This window comes from Talpa occidentalis, unplaced genomic scaffold, assembly GCF_014898055.3.
Source record: "Talpa occidentalis isolate TD23 unplaced genomic scaffold, MPIMG_talOcc4v2.1 talOcc4.12, whole genome shotgun sequence".
NCBI classification, from domain to species: Eukaryota; Metazoa; Chordata; class Mammalia; order Eulipotyphla; family Talpidae; genus Talpa; species Talpa occidentalis.
In genome coordinates this window covers 24,899,452-24,917,552 of record NW_023601212.1, presented here as the reverse complement: position 1 = coordinate 24,917,552, position 18,101 = coordinate 24,899,452, and the positions used below count along the sequence as shown (strand labels likewise).

The following is an 18,101-nucleotide window of genomic DNA, read 5'->3' as shown; positions in this document are numbered from 1 at the left end:
AAAGAGCCAATCCTACATGTAAAGAGGATTGAGAGAAAGAGCCAATCCTACATGTAAAAATAGATGTAGAATTCTAAAGAAGATGTTAGACTAAATCCTGAGGTTTATAATAAAGATAATGCATTATGGTCAAATTGAGTTTACTCCAAGAATGGAGTAAACTTGACACTAGGAAGTCTAATGTTATCCACTGCATTAATCATTTAAAGGGAAAAAAACTACATCATCTCAATAGATGTGATGTTTTAGATTAAATGTAAAACCTATTCAAGTGAAATAAAACTATCAGCTAGAAACAGCAGAACACTTACAACTTGATTTTTAAAAAAGTACCTTCAAATATGAATGAGAAGAAGGTGGCTGCTGTTGTCATTTTCAACAAATTGACTGGCAATCCTAAGCAACACAGAAATAGAAGGAACTAAAGTTTCTTTTGCTTTGCAAATTATTTGATTATCTTTGTAGAAACCCAACAAAATCTAGTCTCTTTTTTAAATATTTGTTTTATTTATTTATGCATATAAGAACTGGGGTGTAGGCCAGAGGTTTGGAGGGTGAGAGGATTCACCAGAGACAGAGTGGAGAACAGAACAGGTGGATCCACTGAAGAACACTGCTGAGTGGAGCAGCGGGTGAGACTGGAGAGGTCTGTTGTGCCATGTGGGTTAGCTCCTTGGCTGGGGATCAAACTCATGCTGCAGAGGCTGGCAATAGCCTGACAGCACTGAGACCTTAACCCCTGTGCCACCAGGGAGGCCCCAAATCTACAGTCTTGTAAATAATTAAGCCGGTCAATGTAAAAAATAAATTGCAAAATAAATAAAGTGCAATCCTATAACAGATAAAAACAATTTAAACCTTATGGTAGAAAGAAACCATAATTTAAAAATATCTCTTACAGTGGCAACCAAAACCATGAAATTCTAAGAAATAAATCTAATAAAAGATGTGACTGACCAATATGGAAAAGGTTTATAAAGTTTTATTGAAACAGGATTGAAGACATAAATAAATGGAGATATGCTATTTTTAGGGAGAGAAAAATTCAACATCATAAAAAACCATCTATTCCCAAATTAATCTCTCAATATAAGTCCCATAAAAACACTAACAGGCATTTTCCTGGAAGTTGACAGACTGAATAAAGAATTTATATGAAAGAGTAAAGATGTAAGACAAGTCAAAGTGATTTTGATGAGTAAGAAGAGTGGAAAGAATTGACCTACGAATTATCAAGGCTTATTATAAGCCATAGTAACTAAACCAGTGTGCCACTGGCACAGATCCACAAACACACAAATGAGAACCCAGGAAATCATTGGTCTTTTGAGAACTGAGGCTCAAGTTCAGGATCCACAAACACACAAAAGAACTCAGAAGTAGCCCCGCATGTGACAATATATGACAGCCACGACATCATAATTAGTAAAGGATGGACTAGTCAGTAAGTCATTATTTACAAATGGGGAAAAAATTGGATCTCTGACTTATAAACCCAACAAAACAAACCCAAACAAAACATCTGGGTGGATTAAAGACGTAAATGTGAAAAACTTTCAGAAGAAAATACCAGAGTAGGGAAGGACTTCCTAAGTGAGACACAAAAAGCACTGACTACAAATAGGTAAAAGTTTTTTATATTAAAAAAAACTTCTTTAAAGGGTGATGTTATATTGTCATATTAAAAATGAAACTTCTGGACATGCTTGAAATGTTCCTCTTTATTGTTAGATACGAGTGGCTTGAAACCACCAACTGGTATTTGATGCAGCAGAATGATGGACATAACATGAAGCTGAAAATTATTGGTCTTTTAAGAACTGAGGCTCAAGTTCAGGTTGCTGACCCCCAGTTTAGGTTGCTGATCCTTATTATGTAACAATTTGGAGATACATACTTAAATGTGGAGGAATAAAGTAATGTCAGGCATTTGCTTCAAAACCATCTGGAAGTGAGGAAATGTTTAGGGTTATTGTTTATAGCAGCTTAGTTCTGAGTTGGTAATTAAATTCTTGAAGCTGGGTGATGGATAGATGGGATTTCATTAAACTTTTCCCTTCTAGTATATGATACAGTTTTTCAGGAAAAAAAAAAATTGCAAGTAGGGGAAAAAAAGAATATGACACAAAGGTACCACTTTTCATCCACCATTTTAGCAAGCATTTAAAAATCTGGTAATTTTGAGTTAGCGAGAACATGAAAAAATGAGAACTCTTACACACATGTGATAGGAAAATAAATCGGCACGAATAATTTGGAAGAAAATTTGGTCTAATCTACTAAAGTAATGGTATGTATTTTTTACTCCCCAGCTGTTCCCCATCTAGGCTATATCTTAGAAACTTACTTGTAGAATTGCCCAGAGATGTTCATAGGTTCCTTGTTTTTAATAGCCGAAAAATTGGGAACAACCAAATGGCCATTTGTAGGAGAATTTGTGACTAAATAGTAGTATATTTACATAATGGAACAAAAGGGAATTAACTGGGGTTACATGAATCAGCATGGTGAAATCTTACAAACATGGTAAACCAAAAAATAAAAGGAATTTGCAGAATGCAAACATAGTGCTGATTATATAAAGTATTAAACCACGAGAAAGTAAATATGTTGTCAGGAATGCACATGTGTAATACATTAAATCAAAAAAAACTAACAGTGGCCAATTCCAAATTCAAAATAGTGCTTGCTTCTGGTGGAAGAAAGGAGGTGATATAACCAAAGGCAAAAAGCACCATGGGGATCTTAGGTGGGTGGAAGATACATGAGTGTACATTATATTATTTTTTATTCTCTTTGTATGTAATCAAATAAATCATAATCTACAGTGCTTTTTTACAATATATACAAATACTAAAACATTATAAAACAATGTCATATGTCATATCGTGGTAGAGAAAATGAGAGGAGGTGCAAAAGTATACCTTGGAGGAGTAAGAAACTCACTTCCAAGGACAAACTTGAGAAGAACAGTATATACAGGTATACGTGCATCTGCCAGAAGAAAACTGGCATCATCTCAGTCCAGAGGTGTAAAAGCATGCCCTCTGGCCAGACTGCTTACAAGGCCCCCAGTTGTCAAAGCATCCCTGAATGGACTTTCAATTCCAGTTGAAGGGACTGAGCTTTCCTACTCTTCATCCTGCTGCCCCCTCCTGTGTCTACAAAGGAGGGTTTCTAGGTTTGAGTCTGTAATGACATGCACACGCTAACAGCAAAAATAAACTGCAGTGCCATGCTTTATGCCTGTCACGTGGCTGTCTGAAGGGAATGGATGTCACTGCGAAGGCAGTAGTATGAGTGTGGAAGGAAGCTGTTGCTTTCCGCGGGTACACATTCCGGGGCCTCCCCAGCAGTCTGGATACCCCACTGTAGGAAGAGTGCATCTCTCCACTAGGGCCCTGCTCAAGGGCAGGAACGGAGGTGCACAGCAGACTTCTTGTCCACTGATGTAGGAGGTCAAACATTAGTGATCTCTTGATGTCTGTACCTCCTACCACCTTCAATTTCCAGCTTCCCCCTGGCTTTCCTGGGGAGTCCCCAACTTCCTCATGACCTTCCTAGAGGAGTCCTCAGCTTCCCCATAACCTTCCTGGGGGAGTCCCTAGCTTCCCCATGCACTTCCCGAGGGCCCACAGGGATGGAAACCTGGTGGGTGGTCTGATCCAGGGTCCCATACAAAGTGCCGCCAGCTCTGTCACATTTGTTTACACCCCTTGCTGGAATCCAGGGCCTTGCTGCAAGGATTCTAACTCAGTCTCCAACTTGGCTTCAACTTTATGAGCCCCATCGTGGTAGACTCCTCAGCTGAGTGTCTGTAGATCTGAAAGAGACCAAACAGATCACATGGCTTGTCACCCTCCCCAAACCTCAGCATATTTATTTCCCCCAATACCCCCCACCCCACCCTCTTCCAGCTTTATATCTATTTTGCTACTGTCAAAGCCATTGTGATAAAATGCCCCTCCCCTGGATTCACTTGTAGGTGATTCTTCCCTATGATTCTGCACAGGTTTACTAAACTTGTGTCCCTCTTGGCATTTTCCCAGCTCTTGGTGGGCATTTCCAGCCTGACAGCAGTGAAAGCAACCTAATACTATTAATCATGAGAGTGATGGCTAATATTTATTGAGGACTAGATAGGTGCTAGGCCCTGCCTGTTAGGAGTATTTCACATGTGCCAGGCCAGGTTTTGAACACTTCGTGTATATACTTATCTAGGTATATACTATTAACCTCCTTTTACCTGGAGGGAACCCAGGCATAGAGGGGTCGAGTGACTTGTCCAAACAGCAGTCTTTGCTAATGGCATCTTGAATTGCTACAACAGTGGCTGTCTAAGGCAGATCAGCCTTTGTGACTGAGCCCCTGCCCCCTCTCCCGTCCTTCCACAGCTTACAACGCATGACGGCGTCCTTGACTTGGCAGAAACCACCGTCAGGGCCCCGGCCATCCACAAAGTACATGTACCGCAGCTCAGCAGGGTAGGCGGTTCTGGCAAGGCCGGCCAGCAGGGGGATGGTGCGGCCTTCTGCCCCGGGGGCCTCGGTCAGGGCCTGCAGCATCTGGTACTTGCACCACTGGTCCCGGAGGAAGCCTGGGGTGATGAGCAGCACCCGACAGTGACTGTTGCTCAGGGCCTGGCACAGCTCGGACACAATGGCGCCGCCTGGGGTTGCATCCCGAAGCTGTAGGAAGCAGCGCAGGCTGGCACTGCTGCCCTCCAGGTAGGAGACCAGCTCCTGGGCGGCCACCAGGTCCTCCTCACTGTGGCACACGCAGACGTCATAGTCCTTGCTCCAGCGTCTGCTACTGCTGCTGCTGCTGCTGCTGCCAGCGTTGCTGGTGGTACCCTCCGGTGGTGGTGGTGGGGTGGAAGACACGGCTGAGCTGAGACCCATGCGTGGGGGGTCATCCTGTGAGCTTGGCTGTGACACGTCACTGGGGGTGCTTTCTGCTGAGGTAGGCATTTTCTTGGACTTCTTTGATAGGACCTTCCTGAACCAGTCTGCGGAGGAAGAAACACTGCTGGGCCTGGTATTCTTACCCTATTGCCTCCTGGTGGCCCCACGGAGGAGCCAGAGGTGGCACAGGGCTCCAGTCCATCTTCCCTGCACTGGCAAACAACACATTCCCAGATACCAACTGCGCTGCTGTTTTTGTACATCCTCTAGACCTTCCTAAATTTTCTCACTATCTTTAAAGGCTCCAGGAATACATATGCACTCTGGCTGTTTTAGAGACTAGCTGGGGAAGATGACCTTGACCTGCAGCAGACCCTGTATTTTTTGGTACCCAGCCTGCCTTCACCAGGACTTCCCACACAGCCTGACTAGTCAACCACTGTGAGCCTGTAAGTAGCGCAATGGGAAGCTAGAAAGGACCAGTCGGTGCCCAAGCCCACTCCCAGCCCTGAAGGGAAATGGGTTTAGATTAAGATGGGCTACCCATTATGGGGGCAGACGTGAGGCAGGGACTGGCATCTGTTTGAGAATCAACAGATGAGAAATCCTAGATTGTTGTTAAACAGATAAATCTTCATTCTCCCTGCTTGGATCCTTGCTCTGAATGGTTGGGGAAGATTTAAATGCTAAGAGACACAATGTTATACACCCAGCACCATGGTTTCCAGGCTAGGGAAATTATCCAAACATACATGGAAAGCCAAAGGTTTTCCTTTCCCTGCGCCAAAAGGACTGCAGGTTCCACTGATGCCTGCCTTCTCCTCACAAAGCACCCAGACACTGCACTCAAGGCTGGAATCACCCACCATCAGCCCATGTATGGGCCAGCCAGTCCTCCTACCAGTCCTACTTATGAGTGAGGACTGCACTCATAAAAGTAGAATTAGGAGGGCCTCCCTGGTGGCGCAAGGGATTGAGTTGCAAACTATGAAGTATCTGCAACCACTGCATCACAAATTCCATTCCCAGCCAGAGAGCTACCCACATGGCACAGCAGACCTCTCCTGTCTCGCCTGCTGCTCCCCTCAGCAGTGTATTTCGGTCAATCTGCCTGTTCTGTTCCCTGCTCTGTCTCTGGTGAATCCTCCAACTGCCTACACCTCTGGCCTGTATCCCAGTTCTTGTATGCATAAATAAATCAATCTTAAAAAAAAAAAAAAAGAAAATATTTACTATTAAAAAAAAAGAGTAGAATTAGGAGTATGCTTTCACCTACCAGCCATCTTGCCCCGGGGCTTCTTGGACTCAGAGGGAGGAGCTGGGGAGGATGAGGCCATCGTGTTGGGCTCAAAACTAACCCCATGAGATCAGGCATTGGTAAAGAGGGAGAAGGGTGGGGACACAATCTTGAAGTCATGGAACAGCCATCCTACAAGGGACAGAAAGAGAGGATCATAAAAGCTGCACTCACCTTACTCAGTCCCAGTGGGTGGATTCTGACTGTCCTTTCTCTCTTAAAGCTTGATAAGCTCATTCATTAAATGGATCCCTCATTTCTTATGGGATCAGGGACAGACACTACTGAGATTGATGCTGGTTTCTAGGTTAACCCAGATCTGTGTGTGGCATGTTCAGACTTACAGAGTATGAGCTCAGCATGACCAGTAAAGGGGCTGTTCTCTGCTCCACCTAGTCCGGAGGGAGTGCATCGGGATGGGGGGAGGGCAGCAGGCGGGCAGCTCTAGATGCAGATTTCTGGCCTAGGTGCTGAAATGGAAGAAGGATTGTTGGTATTTGGACAAATAATTATGTGTATAGGTTGACAGATGCTGAGTAGAAGAGGTTGAACACATGCAGAAAACCATAGGAGCCTTCCTGTAGGTCTGCTTCCAGTAAATTATTCCTTCCAGGGCCTCCCCGGTGGCGCAGCGGTTAAGCGCTGGGTTGCAAAGCTGCCCGCAGCCTCTGTAGCGCTGGTTCGATCCCCGGCCACCAGGCAAGAGTCCCACATGGCGCGCTGATCTCTCCTGCCGCCTGCTGCTCCCCTCAGCAGTGTATCATCAGTCTGCCTGTTCTGTTTCCCGCTCCGGCTCTGGTAAATTCTGTCACCCTCCTGTGCTTCTGATTGTACCCAGTGCTTGTATAAATAAAAATAAATAAATCTTTTAAAAAACCTGCCATTTTATAAAAAAAAAAATTATTCCTTCCATCCATCCATCTGTCTGTCTGTCCATCCATCCATCCATCCATCTGGTCATTCATTCATCTATCAGTCCTTCTTCCCTCCACCCCACCTGCCCTCAGCTGTCAGCTCAGGAAGATGACAGTTGTCACATAGTGATGAAGAGTACAGATCTTGTGTGGGCTGCCTGGATTTTTTACTTCATACTAACTGTGGCCTTTGACAAATGACTTAATCTCACTAACCTTTAGTTTCTCTGTGAAATAATAGCAGATCCTGCTTCTCAGCATTATTTCAAAGATGGCACGAGATCATTTATGTAAAGTGCTAATGGTATAGTATATAATGTTCAGAAAATAGTGCAGGTTAACATGTATTTAAAATAATATAGATTTTTTTTAATCAACAAAAATCTATGAACCAGAGACACTTTTGGGGGGGTGGGTGGAGGGAGGAGAGGGATTGGGGTCAAAATGGGGGGGTTGAAATTGTATGGGGAATATAAAAATAAAATTTATTATAAAAAAATAAAATAATATAGATTTTTTTTAAAGATTTATTTATTTATACAAGCACTGGGTATAGTCAGAGGCATGGGAGGGTGAGAGAATTCACCAGAGCCAGAGCAGGGAGCAGAACAGGCAGGCTGATGAAGTACACTGCTGAGGGGAGCAGCGGGCGGCAGGAGAGGTCTGCGCGCCATGTGGGACCCTCGCCCAGCAGCCGGGAATCGAACTGGTGCTGCAGAGACTGCAGGCAGCTTCGCAACCCAGCGCTCAACTGCTGTGCCACTGGGGAGGCCCTAAAATAATATAGATCTTCGAGGGATATATTATATTCATGGTTAAAACCCTCAGTACTATAACCAGTTTTCCCCAAGCTAATATTTAGATCAATGTTATCCCAAATCCCGGTTTTGGTGTGTGTGTGCATGTGTGTGTGTGGGTGTTTTGAGGGGGGTGGAAAGAGTTTATCACACTGCTTCTAAACGCATACAGAAATGCAAGGAGCCAAGAATACTTTTATGGCAGCTGACCAAATTCTCTTCACACCACAATGACCTGGATGAACCTGATGGTGAAGGCTTTTTCAGTGTGGGTGTCTGGGAGGACAGTATGTGGAGCAGAGCCTGCCCTGATCTGAGATGGACCTATGCTAGTGACATTCTGGTGACACAATCTAATGATGGAGCAGACAAAGGACTGGTGAAGAACTGAGCCTTAAAACTTGGAGCAAGTGGCTGAGGACTGCTTTCTCACACTTGGGGGATCTGCAGAGGTCAAAACAAACCCCTTAAGAACTCACATCGAGGACCTCCTTGGTGGCGCAGAGGTTGAGCACTGGGTTGCGAAGCTGCCCGCAGCTTCTGCAGCGCCGGTTTGATCCCCGGCCGCCTGGCAAGGGTCCCACATGGTGCGCAGACCTCTCCTGCCGCCCGCTGCTCCCCTCAGCAGTGTACTTCATCAGCCTGCCTGCTCTGCTCTGCCCTCTGGCTCTGGTGAATTCTCTCACCCTCCCGTGCTTCTGACTGTACCCAATGCTTGTATAAATAAATAAATAAATATTTAAAAAAAGGAAAAAAAGAACTCATATCGAAACAACTTGTATTGCTAGAGGCACTGAAATAAACAGTTTCTTTATTTAAGGAGTGTCATTCAGTGTTGGACAATAATGCTTTGTTCATTGCTTGATGCTAAATGCTCTTTTTTAAAAGATTTATTTTATTTATTTATGCATATAAGTACTGGGGTGTAAGCCAGAGCTGCGTGGGTGAACAGGCAGATTGACTGAAATACACTGCTGAGGGGAGCAGCGGGTGAGACAGGAGAGGTCTGCTGTGCCATGTGGGTTAGCTCTCTGGCCAGGGATCAAATTCATGCTACAAATTGCTTGATAGTGCTGGCAAATTGCTTGATAGTGCTGACACTTTAACCACTGTACCATCAGGGAGGCCTGATGCTAAATGCTTTTATGCAAGAGGATGGATATAAAAGGGATAGTAATGATAAAAATATAAAAATAAAAACCCATCAATTAAAAAATAATGGAGCCTCCCTGATGGCACAAGGGGTTAAGTGTCAGCACTATGAAGCTATCCACAGCCACTGCAGCACGAGTTCGATCCCCAGCCAGGGAGGTGATCTACTTGGTGCAATAGACCGCTCCTGTCTCCTCTGCTGCTCCCCTCAGCGGTGTATTTCAGTAGATCTGCCTGTTCTGCTCCCCATACTCTGTCTGGTGAATCCTCTCACCCTTGCACTGCTGGCCCGCACCCCAGCTCTTGCATAAAAAAATAAATCTTTAAAAAAATAAGGGAAAACTTTAACTGCAGCAGCAAAAGAAGCAGAAAGAAGAGTTTGAATGGATGCATAAACCAGACAAAATGTTTGAAAGAGGAAAGCAGTTAGCAGCTAAGCCAGCCAAAAGTACACGAAACACTAATCATTAGTGTGTATCTGTGCTTCTCTTCCTACATAATATTCTTTGGATTCAGAATAAGTGGTGGGCTGATGTGAAGGCAGTACCTGATAGCCAGTGTTAGGCTTTGAAATTCTCTTCTGTCTCTTTACATCTTCATTTCAGTCATTCAAGTCATCCTTTTTTTCTCCCAGTAGTAGACGTAACGTCATTTGATTTTTATATTATTTAAATAATTTTTTCAATATTCTTTTTTTTTTTTGTGGGACCCTCGCCAGCGGCCAGGTCAACCGACCCAGCCAGTGCTCAACCGCTGCACCACCAGGGGAGGCCCTCAATTTTGTTTTAATGTTAAAATTCATTATTTGGCCTTGACACACTAACAAACTGGAGACTCAGTATAAGGGAACATTTTAATCTACTTAACAGATTTACACGATTCAGTTTCTCATTTTATGAACTGACTTGTTTCTCTTGGCAATACATGAGCATCTTTGGTAATTGCTTGGTTAAGAAGAAATCCACTTGCCCAATAGCATATGCCACTGGAAGTAGATTGGCATAAGCCCTTGCGACAAACATGACAGAAAAGTTTAAACACAGGAAACTGCAGCATCTATTGACATTGGATGACTGAGCAGAATGGCAGATACAGTCCATCAGCCATACAGTCTACTTCATGGAATCTAAAACCCCACTGCACCTTCCTTGTTACTTTTCAGTTCTTGTGTAGCTAAAGCAGTGCAGCTGTCACACTCAAATATGTTTTAATCTTCACAAGATTTAGTAACAGTCACATATTGAAATATAGGAGATATAGCTGTCAAACAGACAAGAAGATAATGAATCCAAATCTCCAACTGGAAACTTTAATCAGTAGCTCTGTCTATTCTTTGAGCTGTTGTGTGATCTTATGTGTAGTCACTTCCTTGTGCTTTTTAAAAATTTATAAAGTATTGGTGGGAATGTAAATTATACAGCTATTATCAAAAACAGTATGGAAATTAAAAAACTAAAAATAGAAATTAAAAATTTAAAAAATTAAAAATAGAAATTCCCTAAGATTCAGTTATCTCTTGGGGCCTCCCTGGTGGCGCAGCGGTTGAACACTGGGTTGCGAAGCTGCCCTCAGCCTCTGCAATGCCGGTTCGATCCCTGGCTGCTCCCCGGCCATTGGAGGAGGGTCCCACATGGCGCGCAGACCTCTCCTGCCACCCGCTGCTCCCCTCAGCAGTGTACTTCAGTCCTTCTGCCTGCTCTGCTCCCCGCTCTGGCTCTGGTGAATTCTCTCACCCTCCCACACTTCTAACTGTACCCAGTGCTTGTAAAAATAAATAAATCTTAAAAAAAAGAGAGAGATTCAGTTATCTCACCTCTAGGCATTTATCTGAGGATCCAAAAACACTAATTCAAAGAAATATATGCATCCCCATGTGCAATGCAGTATTGTTCACACTAGCCAAGAGCTGGGAACAATTTAAGTGCCCGCTGGCAGACAATTAGATTAAGAAGATGTAGTACAAATATATAATGGAATACTACTCACCTATAAAAAAGATGAAATCCTGTTATTTGCAACATGGATGGATCTACAAGGTAATATGCTTAGTGAAATAAAGAAAGAGAAAGATAAACATAGTATCTGACAACAGAAGCAGAAGTCCTCCTCAGTGGGCCCATGAGAAAAGGCAGACAGGCAGCCTCTGGAAGCTGGAATGGGCAACTATCTGGATTCTTCCTTAGAGCTTCAATAAAGAATGTACCCTACTGATCTATTTCAGGCTTCTGACTGACATCATTGTAAGATAATCCATTGTATTGTATTAAGGCACCACGTTGGTGCATTGGTGGTAACTTGCTACAGAAGCAACAGGAAAGTTGTACACCATCTTTGACTGTCAGGTTAATGAATAGCAAAAGCTTTGGTTTTGAATGCTAAACATTGATCTATTTAAAGGTTTACATTGTTTGATTGTTTTACATCTTTGCTGAATAAATTATCAGCACTTCTTTTAATTTTTCACTTTAAGGACATTGAGTTTTCTTTTTTTTTAAGATTTATTTATTTATATAAGAGCTGGAGTACACGCCAGAGGCGTGGAGGATGAGAGAATTAACCAGAGACAGAGCAGGGAGCACAACAGGCAGGCAGACTGAAAACACTGCTAAGGGGAGCAGCAGGTGAGGCAGGAGATGTCTGCCGCTCCATGTGGGTATCTCCCTGGCTGGCCGGGAATTGAACCCGTGCTGCAGAGGCTGCAGACAGCTTCACAGCAATGCGCTCAACCCACTGTGCCACTGGGGAGGCCCAAGTCTTCTTTTCAAGTACTTGCTAAAACACTTGTGGGTGCAGGATTCATTGAGACTTGTCGATGGTGCTGAATGTCATTGTTCACACCTAGTAGTCACAATAGTGTGTTTTTCAGAGTGGAAGACTGTGATGGACATGCCCTGGCGTGGGGCCTCTGCTCACACATTTGAGGGCAGGATTCATGACCTCTAACCAATAGAATAGGGCAAACATTATGGGATGCCACTCACATGATTGCATTACTCTGTGTGTGTGTGTACATGTATATATACATTACAGAAACACATATAGTAACAGTCATGTGATTATAGACATATGCATACATATACACTGGAAAGATATATTTATATATATACATATACTATATATTTACTATACATAAGATGTATACACACACTAAATATATGAGACATATCTATAGCACATGTATACTATTGTGTGTATGCATGTGTGTGAGAGAGCATCTTTTATCTCCCCGGTTTTATTGAAAAATCTATGTCTCTACCTTAGCAGACTGGAGAGACTCCGTTATTGCCTTGAAAGAATTTGCCATGTCGTGAGAGGGCCCAGGAGCTCAAGAGCTTGTCGAGAGAGAGCTCAAGGAACTGCAAACAGCCTCCAGGCACTCACAGTGGCCTCCAGCTAACAGCCAGCAGGCAACAGATCTGCAAGTTCAGTTTTGCCAACACACACCCTGAGTAGACTTGGAAGTGAATCTTTTCCCTTTGGAGACTCTAATGTGACACCGCAGCCCCAGCTAAGACCTGGACTGCTGCCAGGTAAGACCCCAAGCAGACCTCCCTAAGCCTTGCTCAAGACTCTTGACCCTTGACCCACAGGAACTGAGATAGTAAATAAGTGTTGGTTTTAGCTGCTGAATTTGTGGTAATTTGTTATGCAGCATAGAAAAAGAATACAAGGATGAATAACAATGATAGTTTAAAATACCAATTCCTGGGCCCCAACCCAAATCTACTTAATCAAATTTCGGAGCATAAGACTTGGGAACCTGAATTTAAACAAGTAACCCAGGATTTTTCTGGGTTACTAAAGATGATTCCAGTGCACTATGTCAATGGTTCTCAAACCAAGTTGTATATCATTATCATCTAAAGAAACTTTTTTTTAAAGATTTATTTATTTATTTATACACAAACTGGGCTACAGGCCAGATGCACCGGAGGGTGAGAGGATTCACCAGAGACAGAACGGGGAACAGAACAGGCAGACTGACGAAATGCACTGCCAAGGGGAGCAGTGGCGAGACAGGAGAGGTCTGCTGCACCATGTGGGACCCTCGCCGGGATTGAACTGGTGCTGCAGAGGCTGCAGACAGCTTCACAGTGCTGCGCTCAACCGCCTGCACCACCAGGGGAGGCCCTCTAAAGGAACATTTTAAAGTATAGCTGCTCATGGAGAGTCTTACTCAGTAGTTCAGATGGGGACCCAAGAATCTGTATTTTTAAGAGTGCTTCAGGGGCCTCTCTGGTGGCGCAGGGATTAAGGTCTTAGCATGGTCAAGCTATCGCCAGCAATTGTGGCATGAGTTTTAATTTTTCACTTTAAGGACATTGAGTTTTCTTTTTTTTTTAAGATTTATTTATTTATATATAAGAGCTGGAGTACACGCCAGAGGCGTGGAGGATGAGAGAATTAACCAGAGACAGAGCAGGGAGCAGAACAGGCAGGCAGACTGAAAACACTGCTAAGGGGAGCAGCAGGTGAGGCCAGGGAGCTAACCCACATGGCGGAGCAGACCTCTCCTGTCTGTTGCTCCTCTCAGCAGTGTATCTCAGTAGATCCTCCTGTTCTGCTCCCCACTCTGTCTCTGGTGAATCCTCTCACCTTCCCACACATCTGGCTTGCAAGTTACGCCAGTTGTATACCTTAATACATTCCTGTCTTTGTGAGCTTACAAAATGATTAAATTTTATGTATTTTTGAAAAAGCCTTAAAGAAGTCAGATAAAAATGCCAAAGAACTTAAAGAAGAACAATGCTGAGGACATTCATTTAAAGTCTTACAGAATAACAATAATAGGGCCTCCCCCGTGGCGCAGCAGTTGAGCGCTGGGTTGTGAAGCTGCCCACAGCCTCTCAGCGTCAGTTCGATCCCCGACCACAGGGCAAGGGTCCCACATGGCACGCAGACCTCTCCTGCCGCCCGCTGCTCCCCTCAGCAGTGTACTTCAGTCCCTCTGCCTGCTCTGCTCTCCGCTCTGGCTCTGGTGAATTATCTCACCCTCCCGCGCTTCTGACTATACCCAGTCCTTGTATAAAAAAATAAATAAATCTTAAAAAAAAAAGAATAATAATAATAAAGACTTACTACTAAGCAACAGTAATTAAGGCAGTGTGAAAGGACAAACTGACAAATGGAATAATAGGGTGTCCAGAAACAAACCCACATCTAAATAATCTCCCAACTTATGATAAAACTGACACCGCAAAGAAGTGGGGAAAGCTGCTTTTTTAAAAATAGATGGTACAGGGTCAATTTAAATAACCTTGGGGGAAAAAATGGATGATGATCCATATCTCACACAATACAAAAATATTAATTTCAAATGGATAATAGTTATAAGTGAGAATAACAATAAAGTTCTTAAAGGAAAACATAGAAGATTATTTTCCAGATTTTGGGATAGGCAAAAAAAAAGTCTTTAAAGTGAGATATAATTGACATATTACCTTAGTTTTAGGTGTATAGCATAATAATTTGATATTTGCATATATTGCAAAATGATCACCATAGTAAGTCTAGTTAGCATCTATCACCACACATAGTTCTAAATTTTTTTTCTTGTGATGAGAACTTGTAAGATCTATTCTCTATCTTAGAACTCTAAGATCAACTTTCAAATAGATAATACAGTATTATTAACTATAGTCACTATGCAATAATTCCATGCTTAGGACTTATTTAGTTATTTTATAAAGTTTATTTTATAAAATTTGACCACCGTCTGAGGAGAGCAAAGATATTTTTAAACTGGGCATACACAATAATGGTGTAAGGGGAAAAAATGACAAATTGGACATTAAAATGCGGAACTTGTGTTCACCAATGATCTCACTAGGGAAGTGATAGGCAATCTCTTGAGAGTGAGAGAAGATAGCCAGTACATATCTCATATCCAGAGTATTTAAGAACACCTACAAACTAATAAAGAAAAAGAGACACTTTATTAGCTTTGTGTCAGGGCAGAACTGAACATACCCTTCACCAACAGGATAGCCAAATGACCAACAGGCATATGAAGAGATGCACAATTCATGAGTCACCAGGGAAAAGCAAAATTAAGGCCTTCATGCCGTTACTCACACCGTGACTCACTCTCAGCAGAATGACTTCATGAAAATAAGAGACCACAAGTATTGGTAAAGGTGTGGAGAAAAAGGGAGTCACACACTGCCAGTGGGAGTGTAAGATGCTACAAACACTTTGAAAAATTGCACTCATATTAAAACTGCGCACCCCCCCCCCCCCCACAGAGCAATTCCACTCCTAGGAGTATACCCAACTGAAGTGGTCACATCTATTCACCTAGAAGCAAACACAAGAATGCCAAAGCAGCTGTAAAATAATCCCATATGGAACAACTTGAATCCAAGAGTACAGGAGAATGCAGAAATAAATTGTGGTCTAGCCATACAGTGAAGCACGCCACACCAATAAGAACAAATGCATTCCTGCTAAATGCTACATGGGTGAATCTGACATATTGAGCATAAAATGCATGATACAGAAAGCATACAACAGGATTCCATGTATCAAAGGTTTAAAATCAAGTAAAACTGTTTAGCAATGCTGGAAGCCAGGATAGTAGCTACTCTTAAGTAGTGACTGGAGTGGGCATACAGGGCTTCTGCAGTATTAATATTGTGTCTCATCCTGGATGCAGGCTGCAGGGCACATGTTCTCTGTGTGAAAGCAGCTGTACTCTGACCATGTGTACACTTCTCTGTATGTAGGTTGTATTTCATTAAAAAAAAAAGTTAAAAAAATAACTAGGTGTAAGTTCTTCTGACAGTCACTGGGTAAAGTGTCTTAGTTCCTAGAGCACGCCATAATTCTCCACACTTCTTAGCTGACCCGAGCAGAGGGACGTGAAGAAATGGTGTAAAAATACATTGTGGGTGAAACAGCTATAGTTAAAGGTGGAAACAACCTGACCCAGCCCAGCTCTTTAAGCCAAGTTAACGGAGGGATTCAGCACCTGGGTAGTGTATTGTGATTTCTTTTCTCTTTCTTCTTCTTTTTTTTTTTTTAACATAAAAATTTTTTTTTACATTTTACTTTTTTTTTTTTTTACATTTATTAGGTAAAGGAGAAAGAACATGAGAGACACCTGCATGGACACACAGGCCGAGAGCTTCCGCTGCTGCTTTGCAAAGGGGAAAGTTTTGAGAACAGAAACGCCTGCATAGTCACAGGCAGGTGGGAGAGCTGCCGGGTTGTGATTTCTAATTTACCTCTCCAGGACTGCATCTGTTCTGTGAAAGGCTGTCAACTCATGAAATGATGGTGGAGGGAATGCCTGGAATCATTAACCCTAAATAAAGCCATATTCTTGCCAAGACCATCACCAAGACCATCAGCAGGGCAGAGTGACTGTGACCCGAGCAGAGGGCTGTGAAGAAATGATGTAGAAACACAGCGTGGGAGAGACAGCAGCTGCAGTTAAAGATCGAAACAACCTGACCCAGCCCGGCTCTTCAGGCCAAGCTAATGGAGGGATTCAGCACACGCGTTTCTTTGGGACAGTAAGGTGACTGCCTTCTCCAGCAGCCTTTTCCTCCTCTTTCTGCGGCCTGGGTGTTTGAGGCAGTAGGTAAAGGAAGCAGGAAAGAGGGAGGCGGTAAATCGGGCAGATGCGGCGCAGGCACGGGACCAGGCTGGGCTCCAGGGCGGGGGGATTCCCGCAGCTCGAGGTGGGGCAGGGGCGCGCGATCCTGCTGCCTCCGGAGGCCCGGGCGGCGCCCGAGCTGCCTTCCCTCCCCGCCGCCCTCCCGTCGCCCCGGCCCGGGTGCCTGCCCAGGTCGGCCGCGCGGACCCGGAGCGCTGCTGGCTCACCTGCGCGGTGCGCGCTGGGCGGGCGGGTGCGGTGCGCGCGGGCGGGCGGGCGCGGGCTCCGACGCGTGGTGCCGGCGGACCCCCGCCGAGGGGAAGTGTCGCGCGCGGGCCCCAGCACTAGGGCGCCCGCTCCCCCGGAAGCGGCGAGGCGGGCCCGCCGCCCTTCCTCCACCCCCTCGGACGCTTGGAGGCGTTGGGACCGCGGCTTAGGGGAGGTGCGGAGCTCAGAGCCACAGGGATCCCGGCCGGCCTGACTTGGCCCCGCGCTCCAGGTTTGGAGCCGTCTCGTGCGTCGCGGGCAGTGCCCTCCGTGAGACCCCTCCGGAGTCTCCGGGACTGGCCACGGCGAGGGGTTTCCGTGCCAGCAGGTAGGTGTCGGGAGCTACCCGCTGGGGAAACTGGGTGATGAGCCTTTACTCTGAGTTCCCCTGAAACTCACGAGAACTGTGGGGGAGAAGGAAAGAGGCCTTTATTTCATTCATTTAGTCCTTTAAAGCCCTGCAAGGGAGGTGTTTACACTTTTTTCTATACATGAGAAAATGAGGCTTGAAGATGGAAGGATTTTTCCAAAGTTCGCAAGCAGTAGCTGGTAAGAGGGGGCTGGGTGCAGGAGAGCTGGTGTGTGTGGTTTGGCAGCTGTAAGTCAGACCACCAGGGCACAAGTCTGGAGGGCTACTTGGGCATCCAGCTGGAGCCTAATTAATGTTCACTAAAGCTAAGCCCGGCTCCTGGCCAGAGTCCCCAAAAGGCTTGGCTGTCCTGCTTCTGAAGAGCGCTGATGGAGCGGCTACAATAGCGTGATGGGTGAGCTCTCCGCCAGTGCTGCGTGAAACAAAGGGAAGGGATTCCCTTCCCTTTTGGGCTGTTGCTGAGCATTTCCCACCCTTATTTCACCATAGCAGAGACAGCTTCCTGAGCACGTGGGTCCAGGAAACACTCCTACGGTTAGGCACCTGACTGCAAGCTGACTCATGAGCTCTCTCTTAATTTGCTTTCCTCACCAGCCAAAGGGAATGAGTGTTCAATCCTGGGAGGTTTGAGGGGGGCCCTGGAATCAGAGGGTCCCCAGGGCTCATCACTTACTAGCCATGTGAACTTGGGGGAAGTTTGTGACGTGTTTGGGCTCATTTTCCTCACCCAAATTAGTTGTTGGTTTCTAGCCTAGTTTTAACGTGTAGATAGAGATGAAGTGGGGAGTACAGGAAGGGGT

General features: G+C 44.6%; 1 protein-coding gene across 2 annotated transcripts; it reads right to left on the bottom strand.

Moving 5' to 3' along the window:
- Positions 1-970: 970 nt before the first annotated feature.
- TIRAP (TIR domain containing adaptor protein) lies at positions 971-16,924 on the bottom strand. 2 transcript variants are annotated; one of them, XM_037505589.2, is made up of 5 exons: positions 16,892-16,924; positions 6,546-6,671; positions 6,181-6,333; positions 4,400-5,008; positions 971-3,823 (listed from the first exon to the last, which is right to left on the bottom strand). In XM_037505589.2, exons 3-5 carry the CDS (start codon positions 6,239-6,241, stop codon positions 3,804-3,806), a joined length of 690 nt encoding a protein of 229 aa, XP_037361486.1. In that variant the 5' UTR covers positions 6,242-6,333; positions 6,546-6,671; positions 16,892-16,924; the 3' UTR covers positions 971-3,803. The 2 variants fall into 2 exon arrangements, with proteins under 2 accessions (XP_037361486.1, XP_037361487.1); XM_037505590.2 differs by lacking the exon at positions 16,892-16,924 and having other exon boundaries at positions 6,546-6,790.
- Positions 16,925-18,101: the final 1,177 nt, after the last annotated feature.

Excerpts from the sequence above, each read along its gene's own strand:
- TIRAP (XM_037505589.2), bottom strand. The coding sequence starts at position 6,241 with ATGGCCTCATCCTCCCCAGCTCCTCCCTCTGAGTCCAAGAAGCCCCGG. Across the intron at positions 5,009-6,180 it reads GCCCCGGGGCAAGATGGCTG|ACTGGTTCAGGAAGGTCCTA; the intron begins GTAGGTGAAAGC and ends CTTCCTCCGCAG. Across the intron at positions 3,824-4,399 it reads CAAGGACGCCGTCATGCGTT|ATCTACAGACACTCAGCTGA; the intron begins GTAAGCTGTGGA and ends GGTCTCTTTCAG.